Raw genomic sequence first — 24,705 nt, forward strand, 5'->3', positions numbered from 1 at the left:
GGCACAGGTGTCCCGTTCTCAGGGTCTGTACACAGAACTAAAATAGAAAGGAAGTTGCATTTGTAAGTTCAACTGAGGGTCCTGATTAGAGACCCTCTAATCAGGAATCAACCCAGTTTCTTTTATTCATTTATGAATGACCCTCAATTTCTTTTGGCTCCTGGAACTGTTCCAGAGAAGAGAAATAAAGTAAGCCCAAATTGGTTCTAAACAGGAAGGTTAAAACAGCTATTTGTCAGCACAACTTGTATGTCTAATAAGCATGTCCAAATATATCAACAATCTTCTCACTGACAGATAATAATTATTAATATTTGATTTACTTCCAGTTTTATGTTTTATGTTTTAAGCAGTTGACATTATATATTAAGATAACTTTGTAGCTTGCCTTTGTCTCATAGCAGTACATTATAAGACATAAAATAGGTACTCAGTAAAAATACATTGCATGGATGAATAAATGGACCATGGCTTTCCAATATCATTAAAAACAATGTGTTATCTTAATTCTAATGACTGCTTTATATTCCTATATTTGGCTATTTCATAAATTATTCACCAATATTTTACTTTTCAGATTATTTCTTTTGAGTAGAATTTCAAAAATGATACGTACAAAGGGCATCAACACTTTAAAAATGTACTTTTAACAGTATTTTGATATTATTTTTAATGTCATGCATGCACATGGTAAAAAATCAAATCAAATAAAAAATATAAAATATAAAAAGTAAGACTCCCATGCTTGGGCTTCCCAAATCCCCTCCTTTTCACCACAGACAGCCAGTAATACTGGTTTCTTGGGAATCCTTCCAGAAATATATATATTTTTTTCATGGACAAGAATATATGTATATGTATTTCTCATAAAAGACAAAAATAAATGTTGGCATACTAATCATACTTTTTTTATCCTTTGTTTCCGTTCCTTTTCTTTTTTAGCCTAATTATCTTGAAGACTGTTCCATATCACCATATAGATATGTCTCATCATTGTTAAGTTGCTTGATTTTCTACCACATGGATGCCTGATATTTTTATGAGCACTTTTGATGAACATTCGATGTTTCCAGTACTTGCTACTGTAAAAATGATTAGAAAAATGGAAATTGTTCATATATCTTTAAACATTATGTGTAAGTTTATCCATAGGATAATTTCCAACAAGAGAATTGTTGGGCAAAATGGGAAAAAATGGTTTTGAGAGATATTGCCAAATTGTCTTTTCTAGAGATTTTTCTGGTCCTGTATGATAATAGGGCATTTTAAATACTCTTGACATACACTGAAACATTGCTTCATAGGTATACCGTAGTACTTTACGTACTCAAAATTTGTTCATGAGTATGTCTATTTAATCACATCCATGCCATAATTGGAAATTTTAATTTTAAATCTTTATTAATTGAATAAGTAAAAATTGATATTTCAATTTTGGTTCACCTTTACTTCACTGTTTTGTGAACTTTGCCATTTTCAAAGGTTTTTTTTTTTTCCATTTATACGTTTAGTCGATTTTCTTTTTTAGCTTTATGTTCAAGTGCTTAACATGGAGTCTGGCAGCATAACTTCATGAATTTGTATGAGTTTCATAATATCTTAACAATAGTACCTCTATCTGTTGAATTTTCTGGAAATATTTATTACTATTCATTTCTTAACATAATTCTATCCTTTTTAAAAACAAATTATACATGTGCATACACTTAAACTTTTATGTATTCATAAGAATTGCATTTTTAAAAATAATTATTTCATGATTTTAAGCTTTAAATAATGTAAAATCCAGTATTTTAAAGTATTTACTTGCATTTTCTTTACAAAATTTATTTTAAAATTAATTTGGTAAACAATTTGAAATTGTACATGGAGTGAGAAACTCTCTAAAGTAATTTTACCCACAAAGCGCTAACTCATTATTCCAGCACCATTCAGTAAGTAAGCTTTCTCCTACCCATTAATTTGCAATGTGCTTTTTTGTCAAATATTGAATTTGAACATATAATCAAGGATCTTTGCCTGACTGAACAGTCTTCTCCCTTTTTAGTGCCAGTAGTAATTGAATTAGTGTTTTTACTATATGGTAAGAAACATTTTTACTAGTAATTTCAAATAATTTTTTAAATTAAAAAAACTAGTTGTAGTTTTTTTGAACATTAAAGTAAAACATAAATTAATTGTGGAAGAACTGATGTCTTTACCTGATTGATTCTTTCCATTCAGAAATCTAATATGTCTTTCCTTTCTGTCGCTGGTATTTTTGGAATTTTTTCCCATTATTATAACTTTTTTATTTTATTATACTTCCTAATTGGCCATTATTACTTTAAAAATCTTCTGATGATTATTGCTTTTTAAAACATTTCACAAAATACAACTATTTTACATTATTGCTTTACAAAACTAATATCTTGTTTGTAAATTCTCAGAATTTTTTTTGTAGAAAAATGAATTACCTATTATGAGAATTTTGAATAGTGTAAGTTCTCATTTTTATTTTACATCTTATTAAAATGTTTATAAATTTCTGAACAATATAAAGAAGCGTCGATAGTCAAGATCTTTGTGTGGGTCTGGACTTTCTGAGGAATGCCTCTAGAGATCCCTTCAGTGGGGTTGTGGCTAATGCTTTTTGGATAAATGGTCTTTATTAGTTTTGGTGATTTGATGTCTATTCATAGTTCTTGATTTTATTTTTGGATCAGAAATGGGTGAATTCAATTGCTCTCTTTTTTCAGGATCATGCATCTGTAATTTAAATGGGAAGACCTCCTGCTTTCACCATTCTGTCAGCACTGGCAGCTCGCCTCTCCTGCATTAGGCTCTGTGATGGTCACCCTTTCCTCAAGTTTCTACTCTTTCTATCCTGTCTAGAGGAGAGCTCCATCTCATTTTGTTTCCCAGACCTGAGGTCTTTGTCTCTTTGTATAGGTGAAGATTTTGAGAGAAAAGAGGGTCAGAGTCAGAACAATTAAACTAAGAAAGCAAACTGAGAAAACCCAAGTGGGAGGAGAAAGAGAGCAGGGGATACAGAGCAAGAAAACGGCCTCCTCTCACCCTGTCCAATGGTTGCTCCCTGGTAGGAAGTCCTAGAGAGATCTTCTCCAAATAGTACTGTCTTCTGTAACTGCTTCTACTCTCTTGGCTACACCTCTCTTTTATGCCTTTATTATGGAGAGTCCATTGTCCCCTCTCCCCTGGGGCATGGGCTATTGCAGAAATGGAAGACTGAAGATGCCCTGGGCCTTTGTTGCCACTCCCTAGGACCTCCAGGAGGCTCTCTCTATTTTTTCTTTTCCTGTGTGCATCAAGGCTCATTGTTTTTTCATCACAGCTCCAAACGTCTCCCAGTGATCTCAGAGATATATCAAGCTCAGCTCAGGGAACAGAAGTACTCAGTCCCAAATCCCATGGGAAGCACTATTAGATGGTCATCTCTGTTGTAATGAAGGTTTAGGAAGAGGTGTTCCTCCTTCTGTGTAAATCCCCGAACCCCTGCAACCACCTCCATATGTACCTCCCTTCAGTTTCTTCTGGGAGCATTTTCCAGCAGATTTATTCTGTATACTTTATTTTTTACCACATCTATATGTAAACATAAAAATGTAGATGACTCTTGCTTAAAACCTCCTATTTCCCCCTCCAGATCTGCTTTGCCCCTTGCTCTACTCATAGATGTTAAAGTCTATGGCCTCTGTTTATGTTTGGATTTGGCCAATGTTAGTCACTGGCCAGAGATCAGAGGGCAGCAAGAAAGATAAGTTGAGAGATTTATTCTTCTGAATCTTTCTCTGCTGGTCTCCCTATTGGGCAGTGTCTGTGTTCCTCTTCTGCCCCTGTCAGGTTGTTCCCCCATGGCTCTTGTCAATACTAGTGGCTGTTTCCTCCTATTGCTCCTCAGGCATGTGGGATGATAATGGCTTTTCAGGTTGACATCCAAGGTATATTTCACCATCTTTTCAATTTTATTTTATTTTATTATTTTAATTTTGAAAACTTTCCCCATGTTTTTGGAATATATTTTTCATTACACTCTACTCTATCTCCCTCTTCATATGTGCCATCTGCTTCCTGCTGGAACTTCAACCAACATGCCTCCTTATTTCAACTATCTCTCTCCCTGACCCCCACTCCAGAATCTGCACCCATCTCTTCCTTTTCTTTCATGAATTTCCTGAAACATTTCTTTCAATTCACAGCTCCCAATTCCTTACCTCTTCTAAACCTATTTGAGACTTATATTCTCCCACTAAACCAAATTGTTCCCTCTTCTCCTATTTTCTGCAAGTTTGCATAAGGTTGTTGTTGTTCCTTTCTTAAATGTTTGATATTTAATTTACCAGTAAATACTTGATTCATTTTCTTCCTTTTACCCCATTGCCACTGATCACTTCCAGGATTTCACCAAGTCTTACCTCCTCTAATACCATACCTTCTTTCTATGCCCAGAATACTATGCAATAAATCTATTAAAGCACTGTCTATCATTGTTACTTCCCTTGCTTAAACAATTTCCTCATCTGCTATATTGTCATCCTTGACCTCCTATTAACGTGCAATGCTGTTTGGAAGAGTACTTAATGCTTGTCACAGTCTAGGTCCAAATCCCTCTCTTACACCTCATCCTTCTCCACTGCTCTCTTACCATTGATCTCTTAGCTTTTCCTCAATAATTCCATACTTTTGGAGTTTTGGTACCCTCTTTAATGCTAGTGAGTCATTCTGGAATTTTCTATTCCCTCTCTTCAATTCTCGCTAATGTTGCCTCATTTATGAAGCCTTTCCTGATTCCCATAGGCATAATTACATGTTCTCCCTCCAAGGCGTTTTCATCTCTTCAAGGTGTGGTCAAAGGTCTTTGCATGTACCTCTGCTTTGCCTTTGCTGATGCTTTGCCTCAGTTTCAAGTGTATTTTCTACCTGACCCTGTTTTAAACTTCTGTATTTCTTTCCACAATCTTAAGAGAAACTCTGGAATTTTTAAAAAATCTAAATCATTGTTCTAAGAACTCTTGACTGTTTTTGGAGCTTCAGCCTTGTCCCAATCTTTTAATGTTTTGCATAATTTCTGACTTTAAGTGAGGCTCTCAGAGTTTCAGTCAGGTGGTTTATATTCACACTTATCTAATATCCCAGGTCCAAGACTTTACTTTCTGGGCTTAGGTTCCTGTTTCAGTTACCAGCCCACACCTTCAGTTCCTCTTGGATTAACCTTTGTATTGCTCTTGCTACTTGTCCAACTTACTCCTTCTTATCCACTGGGGTTCTGAGCTGGTATTTTCTACTGTATAATGCCTGTTTCCTGCAATTTTAGAGATGTCATAGCATCATCTGTCCTAAGCTCACTGTTACCAAGCTTAACTTCACTGTTAGAAAACTGCATGCTTCATGTTTGGGTTTATAATCTTGGCTCTACCTGAAATCACACCTGCTATGTCTTCTTTCCTCTGGTGCTGGGTCAGCACTCTTAAAACATGGTTTTCCTAAAAGGATGACCCAATTCTGGGTGCTGACCATTCCCAATCAATCTATAGTGTCTTCCAATATAGCCTGTGTTGGCCTCTTTATGTCTGTAAGGAATTATCGTTCTGAAAATACACAAGTCTTGATGAGCCCTAAACTATAAATTTCCATGTTTTTGTACTTGTTTTTGGCTTTACAAAACAAATTATTTTTCCTTGCTGGGAGTTTCTTCCTGGATTTTAAGAATCCATAAAGAATCATGCATGCCACTAGAGGCGTTCTCATTTTCTCCGATGTTTTATAGTCTTGAATACCGTCCCATAGATTAATTTGACACCATTTTCAGGATCGATTTTGGTGGCTGAGATCAGATTCAAATGTAGAGATATTAATTAAAAAGAGGAGGAGTTGTGAGTTATTTCACTAAGGTGAGATAACAAACATAGATGACAATACTTACAGGACTTGGCCTACCCATGTCCTGCCATTTTGAATGTCAGGAGACATTTACAATTTTCTCCAGCCTTATTTCCTAGCCAGGTTCTCCCTTATAAAGACTCCTGCCTATTAATCCAGTTTCTCTCGTGGTTCTACCTATATCATTAGGGTCACATAGATAGTGTTGTATGCTGGTTCTGGTGTTGCACATTCTCATCTCCCTGCCTTTTTCCTCACTCTCCCTGGGTCAGATCTTGGTTGGCTATCAAACCAGGTGGTCTCATTTTTCATGGCAGGAAGCCTCTCCTTGCTTCTCACTTTCAGAGCCTTGGCCCTCTCTTGACATGGCACCCTGGAGTATGCTGTTCAAAATATTCCCTGCTGGGATTGTTCCCTGGGGCCCAATAAGAGGAAGAGAACTTGTTAGATCTTTGTTTGAAGAGGAGGCAGAAATGCTAATTAGTCTATGGATGATAGGAGCTTCACTTTGGATCCCTACAGGCAATGCCTGAAAATGTGCCCATTATATGCCCTGTTCTCAGGACCTGACTGGTAGCTTAACTTCTCATCCCTCTGTAGGTCAGCCAGTGAAGCTCTTTGGTGAGTAGGCCCCAAAAAGAGAGATATATACAACTCCATCACAAATTAGCTTTCTCTCAACCTTTCTGGATCTGGATAATCTGACAGCCTCTTTGGAGTGAAAATGCATGGTCTCGATATCATTAGGAAAAATGGGAAATACTGACAATACCTTGTACATGGTGAGTCCAGGAAGAGGTCTGTCTGGACATTTCATGTTATATGGACACTGGCAAGGGAGGGATCAGGTGTGTGAGAATTCCTTCCTCCAAAGCAGGCAAATGTCCTTCCAGTCCCAGCTCAATAGTAAGCTATTTGTAGGTCTGCTTCTCTTTGAAGCCCACAGGGTGAGTTGTGGGGCAACATTAATGGAGGCACCTAACTCTGTGTCTCAGATCCCTCTGGTTCTAGGACTCCTGCCTCCCTGTAACTACTTCCCTGATAGAGGCAGAGGAACTGAACTTCCTGCGTCAGACTTTTCTTTAAGGCACAAGATTATAATGAGGAATATTTGCTGGGTCCTAAGGGGATAGTTTGGGCATCAAATGTAATTATTTCTTACATAGTTCTGAAGACACTGTTATGTTTCACAAGGTAGGCTGAGGCTTAAGTTTGGTCAGCTTTGAAGATAATTTGGAGCAGATGTTCAGGTGATAGGAGCCACATTTCTTGATACCTTCTACCTCCTCACCCAATACCATACCCTGAGGGTGTTGAGGAGAACAACGTGTAATTGGGAGAGAAGAAGGGAACAGTGTCAGGGAGGATATAGTATTCTTGACTGGGTTGTTCCAGTTTTTTACTATACAACACTCACCAATGAGATGAATTTATCATGTTTTGTTAAATCAAATGCATTGCCTCTGAATCTCTAAATTTTCTTTTGTTCTTAAACAAATTCCTCATAATTCATAATTTATTTCTTTTAATTCAGTGAATTACTACTTTTAGCATTTGACAAAGAATTGTCACAATCATATCTTGTTGGATTCTCACAATGATCCTGCGAGGTAGGTTTTGGTATATACCCATCTCACACATGAGGAAACTAAGGCTTGAAAATGGTTAGATGCTTTGCTTAAAGTCACACAGCTGACACATGGCAGACAATAGTCTTCAAACCAGGATCTTAATTCCTGGTCCAGAGTCTGTTCTATGACAGCAGAACTCTAGGTCCACCCAACTCTCTCATCTTCCCAGTTCTCATGACTTCTGCTGCCATCATCTAATCTCCTTAGCAACTGTGGTTGAAAGTATGGGCATTAATCATGTGGTTTCTCTTGGAGAGAAAGCAAAAGGTTCTTGGCTATTTCAAAGCTGTGCTGTTTCTTTTTTCTTGGGCTATGCGCCTGGACCAGCTTCTGATGCTTTCCCTTACATTTAGAGACCTCTTCATACTGTCATTGAAACTGTGAGATCAACCTGGCTGCACCTTTTCTGCCTTGAGTGTGAATTACTTAGGCAATGGTCCAAAGCCCTCTCAGACTCTACCCAGGTCTGTGTGTGTGTGTGTGTGTGTGTGTGTGTGTGTGTGTGTGTGTGTTTCACACGAGAGGACTATGGTCCTGGAGATAGTAGGGGGTAGTAGGAGACATGTAATCCTTAAATCATTTCTTAGCTATTTGATTTCTCTACTGCCCACCCTTGGTCACAGGCCCTGAATGTTCTTCCTTGGCCCTACAGCAGTCACTGCTAACGTGGAGACAGAATGATGACTTCCTAGCTCATGGATCAATGGATATAGTTCTTGTTTGATTCTATCACTAAAGATATCTGGGACCCTGGGCCATTCACTTCTTTCTAGACTTCAATTTTCTAACCTACAAAATGATGGTTTGTGCATAATACATGATGGAGATCTGAATAATTTTATATGTTTTGTATAATTACATGAAAAATGGAACTGGACAAATATTTGTCCATTTTCTTCTCTGTTTTCAATAATGTGGCTCTGATATAGAATTCTTTGGCTTTCACATGGTTGTTATTACCAAGAGCTTCTGTTTATTTCAGGTTACCACAACTCCGAACTAAATGTCTACCCCTATATAACAGTACCTTGAAGGAGAGGGAGATACAAATGTGGTGAAATAGCCATTGAGATATTGGGGAGAGAAACAAGATATGCGTTTACAAAATGACTGGGGAATAATCGAAGGAAGAATCTGATCAATGCTGGAGTCATCAGGGACCATGTATTCTGTAACCTGGCTGTCAAGTGAAATTTAGAAGAATGAGATGTCTCCAAATTAAGAGATTTTCCAAATGCTAGGATTTTAGACATTTTCGGATGATGATTAGTGATATAAGATTTGGGGACCACGTGAGACCAATGTTGATTAAACCTAGCACCAGCATTCAGAACTTCGGAATATGAGCACGATGGGAAGAATTTTGATTTAACATCAGTTCCTGAGTATCTCTTTACTTAAATCAGTTTATGTGAATTGCTCCAGGTCACTGATACGGTAGGATATCTAATTCTGGAACTGGTTTCTGAACTTCTTGTCCAGTACCTTTCCCATTGGACAAAGCTGACTTGCCTCTTTTCATGTCTGAAGAACTTGCAGAAATGTTGACTAAATTAAAAGGTAATTTTTTACTGTTTTCTGAGAACTGTGGTGGAAGAGTGATGGTGATGGTGGTGTTAGTGAGACCATATATCCTGAGCTCCCAAACACCACATCATTGAATTTAACTTGCTCTTTTTTTTTTTTTTTGTAGTGACCCTTTGTTCTTCTAAGTGAGATGCTCACCACAATTCTATCCAATACTTCTCATCTCTTCCCACATATTTTCTTGTTGGCTGGCATCCCAGGACTGACTTCCTCCTACGTTTGGATCTCACTCCCCTTTTGCTTCATGTTCTTTCTGGCAGTGACTGGAAACGGTGTCCTGCTTTTTCTCATCTGGACAGAATGCAGCCTTCACCAGCCCATGTTTTTCTTTCTTGCCATGCTCTCTTTTGTGGACCTGGTTCTCTCCCTCTCTGCTCTGCCCAAGATGCTGGCCATTTTCTGGTTTGGTGCTACGGTCATCAGCTCCTACTCCTGTCTTTCCCAGATGTTCTTTATTCATGCATTTTCTGCCATGGAGTCAGGAGTGCTGGTGGCCATGGCCTTGGATCGCTTTGTGGCCATCTGTAACCCACTGCGTTATGCAACCATCCTTACTCCAGTTGTTATTGCCAAGATTGGAGGCCTGGTGGTGCTGCGAGGTGTGGGGTTGACCATCTCCTTTCCAAGCTTGGCCCATAAGCTGCCCTACTGTGGCTCCCACATCATTGCCTACACCTACTGTGAGCATATGGCAGTGGTGAAGCTGGCCTGTGGAGCCACCACTGTGGATAACTTCTATGCCTTTGCCGTGGCAATCTTTCTTGGTGTGGGGGATGTGGCCTTTATCGCCTACTCCTATGGGAAGATCGTGAGGACCATAATTCATCTTCCTTCACCTGAGGCACGTTCTAAAGCAGGCAGCACATGTATGGCTCATGTCTGTGTCATTCTCTTCTTCTATGTACCAGGCTTTCTTTCTGTGGTCATGCAGAGCTTTGGCCCACCCACAGCCTCTGCTGCCAAGGTCATCCTTGCCAATCTCTACTTGCTTTTCCCCCCTGCCCTGGACCCTATTGTCTATGGGGTGAAGACCAAGCAGATTCGGAAGCAGCTGTTTAAAATTTTAAGCCCCAAGAGAATTGATTCCACCTGAGTATAGTTCTCATCAGCTGAACCTCAGGGGACAGTGTGACCATCCCCTAGGGGTGGGAGCTCCACAGCCCAGGTTATTTACCTGGTGAGGACAGTGAAGAGAAAGCAAATAAAATTATCATGAGTGTTTAGAAGTTGGGAAATCTCTTCGGAGACCTATGGTGTTTAGATATTGGGATGAAAAACTGAGAAGAGCTGGGATATCTCAATTGATCAATCAGCAAATCATTTTTTGATACTTTTTTCTTCTAATTATTTATGATTTTCTTGTATTAACAAGATAAATGCATCATGAAATTAAGAAATAATTAAGACCTTGACTGACCTGGACTAAGTGACTTAGGAGTTCAGGGAGAGATAAACCAGGTGCCTATTTTAAACATATGAAAGCATGGGTCACTTCTTACCACCATGACACTGACACATAGCCAGTATGTGAGAGCAGATAGGCCCTCTCTATCAGAAAAATTTTGGCATCATGGAAACAAGAGTGGAAAGCTGTGGAGATACTTCAGAGTGTCCAGTTTATGAGAGAAACTCTTCAAATATTCATGTTCCATCTCACTCCAGAATTGCAGATAAAGCTTCATTTCTTTATCTCATGTACTTTTTCAGCCTGTTTTTGAGATGGATGACTATGACTCCTGTAGTATTATGTAGTTTTATCCTCTGAGAGTGATGATAATTCCTCTATTTCTTCATTTTTAGTCTAGTTGCAGAGACTTGAGTTAAAATTTATTGCATGCAGAAATTATTGTTCTAATTCTTGTTTGTTTATTTTCTGTCTTCATTATTAACTCCCATGCCCATTTTCTTCTGGTTCCTAACACTGGCCTCACTTTAATGTGTTTGTTGTAAGTTCTTAAGTATTTACGTATTCTTACAACATACGTAGTGTTGATCGTTAGGTATTCCTACTATACATAAACACCCTTCTTTAGTTCCTTAAGTGTTCTTGCTTTCTCCAGCCATGGGTAGTCTGGGCTCTTCCTAATGGGAATGCATATCCCTATCCTTATCTTCACCATTTCTTTTCATTTTGAATTTCAGTTCAAACTTCACCTCCTCAAAGATTTTTATAACTAGATCAGGTCACTTGTTTTCTGAATGCAGAGCTCTATGTATATTTATTTTATTATCCATTGTAATTTATAATTATGTAATAATTTGTTGAATGATCTCTGTCTCCATCCCTGCTAAATGGTGAATTGTATCATATTTTTAGCATAGTACCTGGGACATGATATGCTGATACACTCTCAATAAATGTTCAATAAACGAAACTCATTATTTTAATGGACTGTGTCATTACTAGCACGTTTCCTTATCAGTCACATTGAAATATGTGTGTTTTTGAATTAATGAATACATAAATCTCCAAAATGTAACACAGTAGGCACTCAATAAATTTATATTGAAGAAATGAAGTTGTCACAAAATTATCATTGCAATCATAATCACTGTGATTAACTTAGTCTTTTCAAATATTGTGATTTGAACTGGTGGTAATGTGGACACTGTTCAGACATGCTAGAGGAATGATTACTCTTATAAAGCAGACTCACTCCTGTGTGTAAGCATAGAACAAACAGAAAACTAATATTTGTCTTCCTTTTTAAATTAATTTGCTCTTCTTTTCTCATTATTTTCTTTGTCTTTCTGAATATTTACCAAGCTCTCAGTGATGATGAAATAAACTTGAAAATATAGAAATTGTAATAAAATTTGATAGTGCTGTAGTAGAGATTGGTTCCAAGTTAGAGAGGAATATTTCTCTATGGGAGGAAATGAGACATGGGTTGGATCAAGTTGAAGTTATACTGTGAATGACCAGCGTTTAGAAGACAATGTGCCTGGGTTGCTTTTAATACACTATAATTTTAACTTATAACATTTACAACTATTATTAGGTATCTGTGATCACATAGTTAACATATATCATCCCATGAGCTATGATGACAGGGATCATTTATCATATTAATTATTTTTTCCAAGATATAGCAGAGGACATGGATTCAATAGATATTTAATATTCATAGAATGAATGAATGAAGAATGAGGCTTTCATGATCTGTGAATGAAATACTTGTTAAGTGGATTAATTAATAGACTGTAATCAGAACATTATTCTAAAAGAGAATGTGAACATTAGAGTGGACTGGTAGCTGCTTTATCAGAGATGGGACCAAGGAAAGGATCTGCTTGGTGGAATGGATAGTCTGAGAATCTATACTTATTCCATACTGACCATGATATAGAACTTGATGTCCATGGACCTGTCATAATGGCCCAGAAAAGAAGCAGAACACTCAGTTAATCCAAGATAGTGAAATTTGTCTAAGATTGGGTTCTCTAGAAATAGACTCTGAGGCAGAGATATGCATACAGGAAGTTTATTGTGAAGTAGACTTGGGAGCAACACCTGAGCATGAGGGAAACAAGATGGAGCATGGAAAGAAGTTAAACTATGATCAAATTTCCCCAGATGCCTGAGATTATTCTAGGGGAGGCTCTTGAGAGGAATGACACTTCAATGTTATTTTGTATTGAATAAAGAGGGTCAAGTCTTTATATTCCTATATAAACCAGTCATTGAGTGAGAGCTGAACTCAGATAAGAAAATAAATTTTGGGTGAGTCAGTTCTTTTTGCTCAAGTGAGAGTAACTCAATTATGAGCTTTTAGCAGCCAACACTCAGAGCGGATGGAGGAGTGAACACATTTAACTACAGAGACCGCTAAAGAAATAATTTGACCTGTGAGAATGAGAAGTATGAGCTTAAAGTGCTCATATGTAAAGTTTCTTAGTTCATTGAGCATGAGGTTTCCTATCACAGCCATCAGTATGTACAGATTTAGGGATGATGACCAACACTAGACTGATGTGGGCCATTTGGCCAGGTGCAGGTGCCACTCCCTGCTCAGTCTATCTGCCCAATCAGCTATCCCTGGGGCAGTAGACTTAATTCTGTGTGCTTCCAACCAAGCTGGAGGCTAACTTTGGCTCTGTCTAGGTGTGTCTGTGTGTCCTCTGGGACCCGCCAATTATTAATAACATCTCGCCTGCCCAGTGCTTTATTCACAGTTACCTGTTTTGCATTGGGGAAGAATCAAGAATAGACTCACCTTTCAGAGTGAAGATGGCAGAACCAGCTAAAAGTTTGTTATGGGATTTCCAGTATGGAAAATGAGGTCAAGTTTGAGGCTTATGGATTTGAGGAAGACTACTGACAGCTCATTTCTTCTGCCTTTCCTATAGCCCTTGTGATAGCAGTTATTGCTTGGTTGGCTGTTGTGGTTCTGAGTCTTTTAATACCTCTGGTCTGACAACTCTTAGTAGTCTTAAATTTATGTCCTCTTGTCTCAGAGTAGCTGTTCTCCCCAGATCTGACTCCTCAAAACTAACCCTCTCTTTTCAATTTCCTTTAGGTTCTGTCCTACAGATCACACATTGCTGCAAGCTAACTTTTGTGTTCCTGCATCTCCCTTTTACCACTATCATAAAGTTTATGACACTTTTAAGAAGAAGATAAAGGAGACGGGGATAGGCCACAGCCCATAGAAGAGACTCCTTGCCTGCAGCAATAGAGATAGTGACAGAAGTGACCAGTAGTGACCACAGGAGTACTAATTTCTGACATACACCTAGGATTCTGTCACAGCCTCTATGGCAGAGAGATTCAGTGGGGCTCCTTCTGCCATGAAGCACCCAGAATATTGCTACAGGTGAGGATCATTGCAGACTCAGTCTATTTCATGGACATTCCACTGTCTACTACCTCCTTCTCATCCCTTAAGTTCAGTGTTTTGTTAAGTTCCTGCGATTCTTGGTTGTTTTATATACTCATCTATTTATTTTAAAAATTTAGTCATATTTATTTATGCAGCAAACAGCACTGAGTACCAATTAAATTCCAGCACTTCTGGAAATTGCCCTGAGACTGCTGCCATAAGCAAAGCACATCCTTACTCTTCAAGGACGAACACACTGACAGGTTTTCAGGGCAAGGTAATCAGTGCAATGACTGGGCAGGTCAAGTGATTTCATAGGAAAGAAAAGGACACATGCTATACTGAATTATAGAATTTGGAGACAGCTTTACAGAAGACAGGCCATTTGGACTGAATTTACATGAATAATTAAAAAGGCACAACATCAGTTCTTGCTAATTGTCTGTTGCTTCCTGGTCAGAGAGCTAAATATATCTTCACTTTTAGATTCCTGGAAATAAAGTTTCTTCTGCTTTTCCTCTAAGAATCACTGAGATCACTGAGATACCTCTTAATTACTTTAGGAATTACATTTAATAAGCAGTTCTAGGCTTTTCCTCTAGACCCACAAGCAGCACAAAGCAGTGGCAGTTTATATTCAGGCATGTGCATCTCTGCTTCTCTCTTTTGCCCACTGTAGCTTGGCTTCATTCCTCACTGCTCCACTGGCATGGCTTCTGTCAAAGAAATGGGTGGCCTTCTACAAATGTACAGCTGTTCTCTGACTCCTCAGCTAAAAAATCTCAAGTGGGCTGAAATTTGGAGTAGAAGGAGAGTAATTAAGGAAAAAAAATAATTTTCTCACTATATAGAATGTTAAGCACTGAAACATGAATTTTTGTAAGATTGTGAGATTCTTTTGGTGGGGGAGATCTCAATAAAAATATGTCACTGTAACTCGAAGTTAACAGTGGAATTAAATCTGGAAGGGAAAAAAAGCTGGAAGATATATGCCCGCCAGCCATTTCAGATTATGTAGCTGCCATGTTCAGAGGTATTGGGCAATATTGTAGTCATCATTGACTTATAAAAATACTTAAAGTGATCTATAGATGCATAATTCACAAGAACTGAGTCATTCCTAATTATTTTTATATAAACATATACACTTGCATCCTTCTCTTAGATAAAAATATAATTATTTCAAACTGTGTCTATCTTTTAAGACAAGCATTCAAACACAAACAGATCCAGTTTCACATTTTTTTTTGTTTTAATGTCCAAGAGGTTACTCACATGGACAAGGTTAAACAGAATACCTATTTAATTGGTACTTCTTGTTAACATAAGAGTGTCAGAAACACTGAATCATTATCACATCATGATGAGAGACAGACATAGTAAAAGTTTGAAATGGAGCAGACTCATGGAGACAAGGAGAAAAGAGGCCAGTGATCTCACTCAATGATCTTTTATTATTGTTAATATTAATGCTAACTATACTAATGTAAGATGACTAATATAAGATAACCTTTGAAAACCTTGTATGCCAGTCTTAAATGTGTGATATTTTCCCATGGATTAAATCCACTAAATATTTTAACCTCAGAGGTGATATGATGACATCTGCATTTCAGGAAAAACCCAATGACTTCAGTGTGGAGAGTGATTGGAAAGGGTATAATAGCAAAGGCAGAGAGATTAAGGAAATAATCCAGGTGAGAGATGTCAAGAGTGTGAACTAGGCAGTGACACTGGGGGTTGAGAAAAAAGAGTGTATATAAGAGAGGTTAAAAATAAAGTCAATGGTAACTGGTAAATAGGTAAAAGAGATGAGAGATAAGAATGAATGAGGATAGTTTCAAGTTTTTACATTGGAATGGATAGGTAGATAGTGATGTAATTCAAAAAAATTTGGACAAAAAAGAGCAGATTTAGGAAGAATAAGTGAGTTAATTCTGTCTTGAATGTATTGTGTAGTATAGATAGATATTTAGGAAGCAAATGAAAAAATGGATTTGTGTTTCAGCTATTTGACTTAGAAACATAGATTTAAAAGAAATTAAAGTATGTAAATAGTTAAAACCATGAAAAAGGATGAACTCAGTCAGAAATAATGTACAGAATAGGGGAGCAAGGAGAAGATAGAACTCTGGAATCAACAACATATAATGGATCAGTAGATGAAGAAAGTGGTGGGACTACATATACAGGAGAAACGACTGTAGAGTGCTATGTTATGGAAACTGAGGGAGACTAATTTAAAGAATAAGAGATTGATTTACAGTGTTCAGTAATACCAAGAGGTAACAAAGAGAATCCTCTCAAGTAGACAGTTCCAAATTATAAGTAACTGAATGGTAGACTTTAAACATGTCTCTAAAAGCAGTATGTGCTTTCTCTTATCTCTGAATGAAACTAGACCTATCCTAATTTAGACATGTGGATGTCTCAGCTTTAAAAAAAAGTATCTCAAGAAAAGGAAATTTTCTTTCTTGTCTCTTTATTCCCTTTATTCCCTTGTATTTCAGCTTAAGCCTCTTTCTTCTCATGAAGATGGTAGCCAGATCTGGAAAATGTGAAAACTCATCAGAAATGGAGAAATCATGATTTTATTTTCTTCTCTCTTCTCTCTCTGTGTCATTCATGATGGCCCTTAGTAATTCCAGCTGGAGGCTACACCAGCCTTCTTTTTTCCTGATTGGCATCCCAGGTTTAGAGGAAAGCCAGCATTGGATAGCATTGCCACTGTGTGTCCTTTACCTCTTTGCTCTAGTGGGAAATGTCACCATCCTCTTCATCATCTGGACTGACCCGTCCTTGCACCAGCCTATGTGCCTTTTTCTGGCCATGTTATCTGGCACTGACCTGATCCTGGCCTCTTCCATGGCACCCAAAGCCCTTGCAGTGCTCCTGGTTCATGCCCATGAGATTGGGTACACTGTCTGCCTGATCCAGATGTTCTTCATCCATGCATTCTCTTCTATGGAGTCAGGTATACTGGTGGCCATGGCTCTGGATCGCTACGTAGCCATATGTTACCCTCTGCACCATTCCAGCATCCTGCATCCAGGGACCATAGGGCGCATTGGAGTAGTGGTGCTGGTGCGAGGATTGCTTCTCCTCCTCCCATTCCCTATCCTATTGTGGAGACTTGTGTTCTGTCAGGCCACCGTCATAGGCCATGCATATTGTGAACATATGGCTGTGGTAAAACTTGCTTGTTCAGAAACCACAGTGAACCGAGCTTATGGGTTGGCAGTGGCACTGCTTGTGATTGGCATAGATGTCCTGGCCATTAGTATTTCCTATGCCTTCATCCTCCAGGCAGTACTGAAGGTACCAGGCACTGAGGCCCGAATTAAGGCCTTTTACACATGCGGGTCTCATATTTGTGTTGCCCTGGTCTTCTATGTTCCTGGCATAGTTTCTTTCCTCAATCATCGTTTTGGCCACCATGTTCCCCATCACATTCATGTTCTTCTGGCCATACTTTACCTCCTTCTGCCCCCTGCACTCAATCCTCTTGTCTATGGGGTGAAGACTCGGCAGATCCGCCAGCGGGTACTCAGGGTGTTTTACATAAAAGGGTAAGTATAAACACATCCCAATTATTTTCTTCCCATGCCTGATCTAGGCTATATGAATAGAGGGCATTCCACATTGAGATGTCCTTCTAGCCCTACCAGTCTCATGGCAAAGTACTCAAGGACATTTAGTTCCATAGCCAATTGGGATGAACCTGGATAGCTAGATTAATGAATATTTTCCACGTTCATTTTTTTGCTCCTGATCCCAACATTTTCTTACTCCTTGTGATGGAGAAACTTAGGGATAGGGTAAATTGACGATTGCTCTGGATATGCCTTTTTTTTTTTCCTACCTTTAACCAAAGACTGTAACATCATCTGGAATGAGAATGAAATGTCCCAAACTTTGCTTGGTTTTAGTTTTGGAGTCTCCTTGAACCTTCTAAGTGCTGTGAGCTCTAGGACACTGGGCTCCCGTGTAGCAAAACTGTCTCTCTGAAAGCATTTGAGATATCCACAATGTGAGAAAACAACTTTTATTGCAATATGGTTGTTACTCGTTTAGTTAAAAAAAACTTAAGTGGAGCAAGTACTGTAATAGGTTCTAGAAATAATGTTATGATCCTTATTTTTTAAAAATATATTTGTACAGTGGATTTCTTATTTAAAATAATTTTTTATTTTTTAATTACAGTCAATATACAATATTATGTTAGTTTCAGATGTATGACATAGTGATTAGACATTTATATATCTTACAAGTGATCACTCCAATAAATCTAGTAGCCATCTGACACCATACATAGTTATTAAGATATTATTGACTATATTCACTATGCTATACTTTACATCTGCATGACCAATTTGTACCTCTTAATCCTTTCCCTCCCTTCACCGATCCCCCAAACCCCCTTTAATCTGGCAATGCTCAAAATGTTCTCTGTCTCTATGAGTTTGTTTCTGTTTTGTTTGTTCATTTATTTTCTTTTTTAGATTTTACATATAAGTGAAATCACATGATATTTTTCTTTCTCTGTCTAACTTATTTCACTCAGCATAGTACACTCTATGTCCATCCATGTTGTTTTTTACGGCAAGATTTCAGTCTTTTTATGGCTAAGTAATGTTCATTGTTTATATGTACCACTTTTTTGTCCATTCATCTATTGTTGGACATTTAGGTTGCTTCCGTATCTTGGTTATTGTAAATAATTCTGCAATAAACATATAGACACATATGTCTTCTTAAATTAATGTTTTGGGTTTCTTTGCATGAATACTCAAAATAGAATTACTGGGTCCTTATTTATCTCTTGTTATAGGCTTTGTTTTAATGTCTCTTTTGTCTGGTATAAAATTGCTACCCCAGATTTTGTTTTTCATTTTCATTTTCATAAAATGTCTCTCTCCATCCCTTTATTTCAATCTGTGTGCATCCTTTGATTTAAAGTGAGTCTTTTAGGGCGGCTCCATAGTGTAGTGGTTAGCACGTCTGCTTTGCACGCAGAAGGTCCTGGGTTTGCACCCCAGGTCCTGGGTTCATGCCCCAGGTAGAGCCATGGGCCATACCCTCGGTGCACCAAGCCCCATGTGCACCAGGCCCCCCAGTTGTGCCAGGCCCCCTGAGTGCACTGGCAGTGCCAGGCCCTGGGTGCGCCAGGCCCCAGGTGCTTGCTGTGAGCATATGGGAGGGGACACCCTGCCTTTAGAGATCCAGTTCTCAAGGGGAAATGGCAACAACCATGGGTCAGGGGTGGAAGTGGGAGGGGGGAATTAAAGAGGGGGAAAAAAATAAAGTGAATCTCTTGTAGGCAGCACATGTAAGGGCCTTGTTTTCTTATCCATTCAAATATTCTATGTCTTTTGCTTGAAGCATTTAATCCATTTATCCATTTACATTGAAAGTAATTGTTAATAGGTATATAGTTATTGCCATTTTATTATTCATATTTTTTAAATCTTTTTTTCCTTCTTCTTAAAGAAGTTCCTTTAACAGGTCTTGTAATACTGATTTGATAGTAATCAACTCCTTTAACTTTTTCTTGTCTGGGAAGCACTTTATTTGGCCTTAGATTATAAACGATAGCTTTGCTGGATAAAGTAATCCTAGTTGTAGGTCCTTGCTTTTCATCACTTTGAATATTTTGTTCCAGTTTCTTCTGGTCTGCAAAGATTCTGTTGAGAAATCAGTTGACAGTCTTATGGGAGCTCCCTTGTAGGTAACTAACTACTTTTCTCCTGCTGCTTTTAAAATTCTTTCTTTGTCTTTAACCTTTGACATTTTAATTATGATGTATCTTGGTGTGGGCTTCTTTGGGTTCATCTTGTTTAGGCCTTCTGCACTTCCTGGGCTTGTAGATCTATTTCTTTTGCAAAGTTAGGGAAGTTTTCTTCAAATAAATTTTCAATTCCTTGCACTCTATCTTCTTCTGGTACCCCAATGATGCAAATGTTATGCTTGATGTTATCCCTGAGGCCTCTTAAATTATCCACATTATTTGGATTTTTGTTTTTGTTGCTGTTCTGGTTGGGTGTTTTCTGCTACCTTATCTTCTAAACTGCTGATTCAATTTTCTGCTTCATCTTATCTATTGTTAATTCCCTCTAATGCATTCTTCATTTCAGTTATTGTATTCATTTCTGACTGGTTCTTTTTTGTATTTTCTAGCTCCATTTTTACATTTCCTATCTCTTTGTTAAAGATCTCACTAAATTCAAGCTCCATTTTCTAGCTCCATTTTTATGTTTCCTATCTCTTTGTTAAAGATCTCACTAAATTCATCTACTCTTCTCCTAAGTTCACTGAGCATTCTTATTAAAGTGTTTTGAACTCTATATCTGGTAGAATGCTTGTCTCCATTTAGTTTAGTTTTTTTTTTTTTTTTTTGCCCCCAGAAGTTTGTTCTGTTCTTTCATTTGTGACATGTTTCCTTGTCTCCCTATTTTGGCTGTCTCCTTGTGTTTGTTTCTATTTATTAGGTAGAGCTGCTATGTCTCCCAGTCTTGGTAGAGTGGCCTTCTATAGTAATACCCTGTGGGGCCCAGTGGCACAGTTTCCCTTGGTCACCTGAGCTGGATGCTCCAGGTGTGTCCCTTGCATGGGTTGTGTGTACCCTCTCGTAGTTGAGCCTTGGTTGCTATTGGCACATCAATGAAAGGGATTAATTCTCAGGCTGATTGGTTGTGAGGACTGGCTATGACCACAGTGGAAGAACTGTTTTGCAAGGGCTGACCCTAAGGAGCAGGATTTGCTTAAGTGGGGCTCTGTTGCCTGCCAAGTCTGACTTTTGGGTGTGTCATCTGTGGAGGTGATTGGGTGATACTCTGGTGTGGTCTGAAGCTGGCCATCAGGTGTGTTGGTTCTGGGATCTCTTGGGAGGAGTTCTGATGCAGGCCAAGGTCAACGTCTGCTGTGCCCAGACTGGGACCACCTGATATGAGCTACAAAGTGATCTGTAGATGGTTGCTGCATGTGTTGGACTTGGAGGCACCTGGGAGAAGTTAAGCTGAGAACTGAGGCTGGCTTCCACTAGTCCCAGGCTTGAAGCTGCTTAGCAAGAAGTATGGGGTATGCTGAAGTTAGTCGCTGCTTGTTTGAGGTTTGTGAACCTTTGAGAGATATTAGGAAAGTCTACAGCCTAAGCTGAGACAGGCTGTCTATATGGAAAAGCTGCTGGAAGTGGCTTGGGTGGGCCTCAAAGTTGGGTGGAGCATGGTCTCAGGGAATCAGCAGGGCCAGGCTAATGGTGTTAGCCAGGCTGATGGAGACTTAGACTCTATGCCTGTCTATACCTACACATGCAGATTTGATGGTGGAAAGGCTCAACAAAGGAACAATGGTATCTGCCAGAACTTCTGTCTGGGAGAAAGCTGTCCTTCTGGCTTTTGCCCCAAAACAGACAATTTAGTTTTCCCCCATATGTCCCTGATGACTTTTGAGCTACTGCCCCAGAGCTGGAGCTCTGAGTGAGTGAGTTAGTCAGCAAGTAAGCCCGTGTGTGAGTCCTTTAAGAGAAATGCTTGAGACTCCAGCAGCCCCCCGCTCAATCAGGCACCATCTCCAATGGTTTTTACAGCCAAAAGTTATGAGGACTTCTCTTTCTGGCACTGGAATCCTGGGATGGGGAGCTTGGTGCAGTGCTTGGACCCCTTGCTCCTCAGGGGGGACCTCTGCAGTCGAGAGATCCTTCTTGATTTTTAACTGCCACAAGTGGGTGTGAGACCAGCTTGATTTTTGTCTCTGTCTCTCCTACCAGTCTTGAGGTGGCTTCTTCTGTATATCCTTAGTTATAGGACTTCTGTTCAGCTAGACTTTAGGTGATTCTCAATGATGATTGTTCTGTAGTTTAGTTTTAATTTTGAGGTGGTAGTGGGTGGAGGCCCACACAATGTATATCTACGCTGCCATCTTGACTAGAAGGCTCATGGTGGATTTCTTTTTTAAAAAGTCTGTATTCTTAATTTATTGCATTTTAATTAATTTTTCTTAGGATAAAGAGAAAATAAGACAAAGTATTGAATATAAATGTGTTTTATAAGGATTAATTTAACAAAGCAAAAGTAGCCATGTAATTATTATTCAATAACTACAAAATGTTCTAGAGTTTGGGGCTGGTAAACGTAGCTTTATTCATAAATGTAGAAGTATTTATACTACTTGAAAATGAATTTCTTTTTCTGAAATGTGGATATGGAGTGAGGTAAATTAATTCTCCCATTTCTGCTAACAGGAACTGGGTAAAAACTCACAAGAGAATTGTCACAATTGGTGTATTACATCCTTTTTGTTGAATGTTGCCCTAAGATTTGGCTTAACTTTTTTGTGTGCCTAAAATATAACACATTTTGTTTAGTCCTGGAAGAAGTCAAGTCACTGCTACCTTCAGTAGGATGTTCAGGTGAGGGGAGGATCCTATCTTGGATTTGATAGTGGTAGGAGGGTGGAGTGGATAGTTATTATTTTCACTTTCTTCTTTGTAAATTTTACTCTTTATAGTTTTCTGTTACAGAGTTTGAGTGTTAAGTCTTTAATTTGGTTGGCATATGAGAATGAATTAAGAAGGAGTGGTATGAGTTGTTCTTACTGCAGGAGGAATTACACTGTCATCACCTTGTTTCTAGGTCTAGGACTAAACTCTGGTAAGTTGTCCTGGAAAAGCCCAGGCTATGGCATATTACATCCATTGGAAAACAACTTTCTTGATCCTAGAGGTACTTAGTTTTGGTAAGTTATACAAAGAGGCAGTTTGTTCTCTCTTTCCATTTACACCACTTGCTGAAACTTGGAATGTGAATATGATAGTGTGATCTGAAGCAGCTTCCTTCAATCATAACATGGAAATGTGTGCTGAAGATGGCAAAGCAACACCATAGAAGAATGTGTGTTCCTGTGTTATGGATGCTGTCTTGGCCATCAACCCTAACTTAAACTTGAGGCAGAAATAAACTTGTATCTAGTTTAAGGTACTATAGTTTTGAGAATCTTTGTTGTAGGTGACTAACCGATAGTCTAACGAGTATATGTTTTTCATTTCAGATCTTCCAAGTGGGATATGTGTGCTTCCTGAAATATATATTTTAAAATTTCCTTTTGAAAAGTTTTTTGGTTTTTGTCTAAAAATTTCTACTTTACACTCATTCAAATTTACTATCAGAAGATTGTTTGTATTATTTTCTTATTGTTTTATTTGTTACTGTGCTTGCAGTATATCTCCTATTTCATTATATTTCTATTTCTTCGTGACTTCTCTGTTTTCCTTGATCGCCTATGATAAACACTTAGCAACATTATATAAGTACCGTGCACTAACCTATTGCACCACTAGAACTCCAGATTTAACAATATTTTAAAAATATTTAAATTTTAAACTGTATAGCTATTCAGCTAAATGCTAGCACTGGCTCTTTGGGTTAAACTTTTTAAATATTTTCTGCTGATTTAGATTTATTTTTCTACCACCTCAAAAATGCATTGAGTTCATTTAAAAAAAAGTATTACATATTTTATAAATGTCTTTTTTTCTACATGAACTCTTTTCTCTAATGGATTAGCTTTTCTGCTAGTTTAGCTTAATCTTTCATTTTTATTCTAATTTTCCTTAAATATTTATAGATTCTTATTCTTATCCATTAATACTATGAGAATTGGCTTGGGTAGTTGGTGTGCATTTTCTCTAGGGCTGTGAATTTTATAGCGTTTGTGCCTTGGTTATAGGACTCTGTCGGTAATTGTGCAAGAATTTTCTGACAAGCAGAATTTCCTGAAGACTGTTAAAAAAAAAATGAAGTGGTGAAATGGGTTCCATCTCTTTTGCTAGAACAGATAAGTTTTTATGGTTGAAACCAGAGATGCAGATTTGTGGAGATTCCTTTTCATGCTTTTTCTCTATTTCTAACCTGGAGAACCCACCCTACCTTGGAACTGACTCTGATTCTGTCTATCCGGCCCCACTTCAATGACAGGGTTGAAGATACAGAGGCATCTCCTTCATTTTATATAGGGAGCTGATTTTCTTATCACTGTGTACAAAACTGACCCAGCTGTTCTGGCAATACAAGAGCAATTACTGCTTCAATTTGCTAATGTATTACTCTCTATTTCTGTTATCATTTCTATTGATTGATTCTAACCTTGTTATATTCCCTGGACTTCTTAATAAGAACATTTCCCATCTTTGTATTAAGCTTTAACTTCTCCAGTTCTTCTTTCTCTAACTCATAATTCTACTCTCTACACACACATATATATATTAGTTTGCCAGTTTCTTCATTTTGATTTTTCTATAAATTCAATCCGATCTTACTTATGAATTCCAGAGATATCCGAAAGTATCCAATCCTAGTATACATCTCCATATTCTAGTACTGTTATTGAATTATTCTCATTTTAAGTTTTATTTAGTCATTAGATTTCAAACTATATTACAAAGCTATAGTAATCAAAATAGTATGGTATTGGCATAGACACAGACACATAGATCAATGGAACAGAATAGAGACCCCAGAAATAAACCTATGCGTATATGGATAATTAATTTATGTCAAAGCAGCCAAAAATATGCAATGGAGGAAGGCTAGTCTCTTCAATCTTGGTGTTGGAATAACTGGATATCCACCTGCAAAAGAATAGCAATGGATCCTTATTTTATATCATGAATAATATTCAACTCAAAATGAGTTAAAGACTTAAATATAAGACCTTAAATAATAAAACTCTTAGATAAAAAAATAGGAAGTAAACTTGACATTGGTCTTGGCAATGGTTTTTTGGATTTG

The 24,705-nt window shown here is 38.0% G+C and overlaps 2 protein-coding genes across 2 annotated transcripts; both read left to right on the forward strand.

The window, feature by feature from the left end:
• The first annotated feature begins 9,228 nt into the window (after positions 1-9,228).
• LOC102882228 (olfactory receptor 52K1) lies at positions 9,229-10,191 on the forward strand. The gene has a single exon (XM_006915714.1). The coding sequence runs from the start codon at positions 9,229-9,231 to the stop codon at positions 10,189-10,191; it is 963 nt and encodes a 320-aa protein (XP_006915776.1).
• A 6,355-nt stretch (positions 10,192-16,546) lies between these two features.
• Positions 16,547-17,494, forward strand: LOC102882480 (olfactory receptor 52L1-like). Its single transcript, XM_006915715.1, has one exon. The coding sequence runs from the start codon at positions 16,547-16,549 to the stop codon at positions 17,492-17,494; it is 948 nt and encodes a 315-aa protein (XP_006915777.1).
• Positions 17,495-24,705: the final 7,211 nt, after the last annotated feature.

Source organism: Pteropus alecto, unplaced genomic scaffold (assembly GCF_000325575.1).
Source record: "Pteropus alecto unplaced genomic scaffold, ASM32557v1 scaffold395, whole genome shotgun sequence".
Taxonomy (NCBI): Eukaryota; Metazoa; Chordata; class Mammalia; order Chiroptera; family Pteropodidae; genus Pteropus; species Pteropus alecto.

Excerpts from the sequence above, each read along its gene's own strand:
- LOC102882228 (XM_006915714.1), top strand. The coding sequence starts at position 9,229 with ATGCTCACCACAATTCTATCCAATACTTCTCATCTCTTCCCACATATT.
- LOC102882480 (XM_006915715.1), top strand. The coding sequence starts at position 16,547 with ATGATGGCCCTTAGTAATTCCAGCTGGAGGCTACACCAGCCTTCTTTT.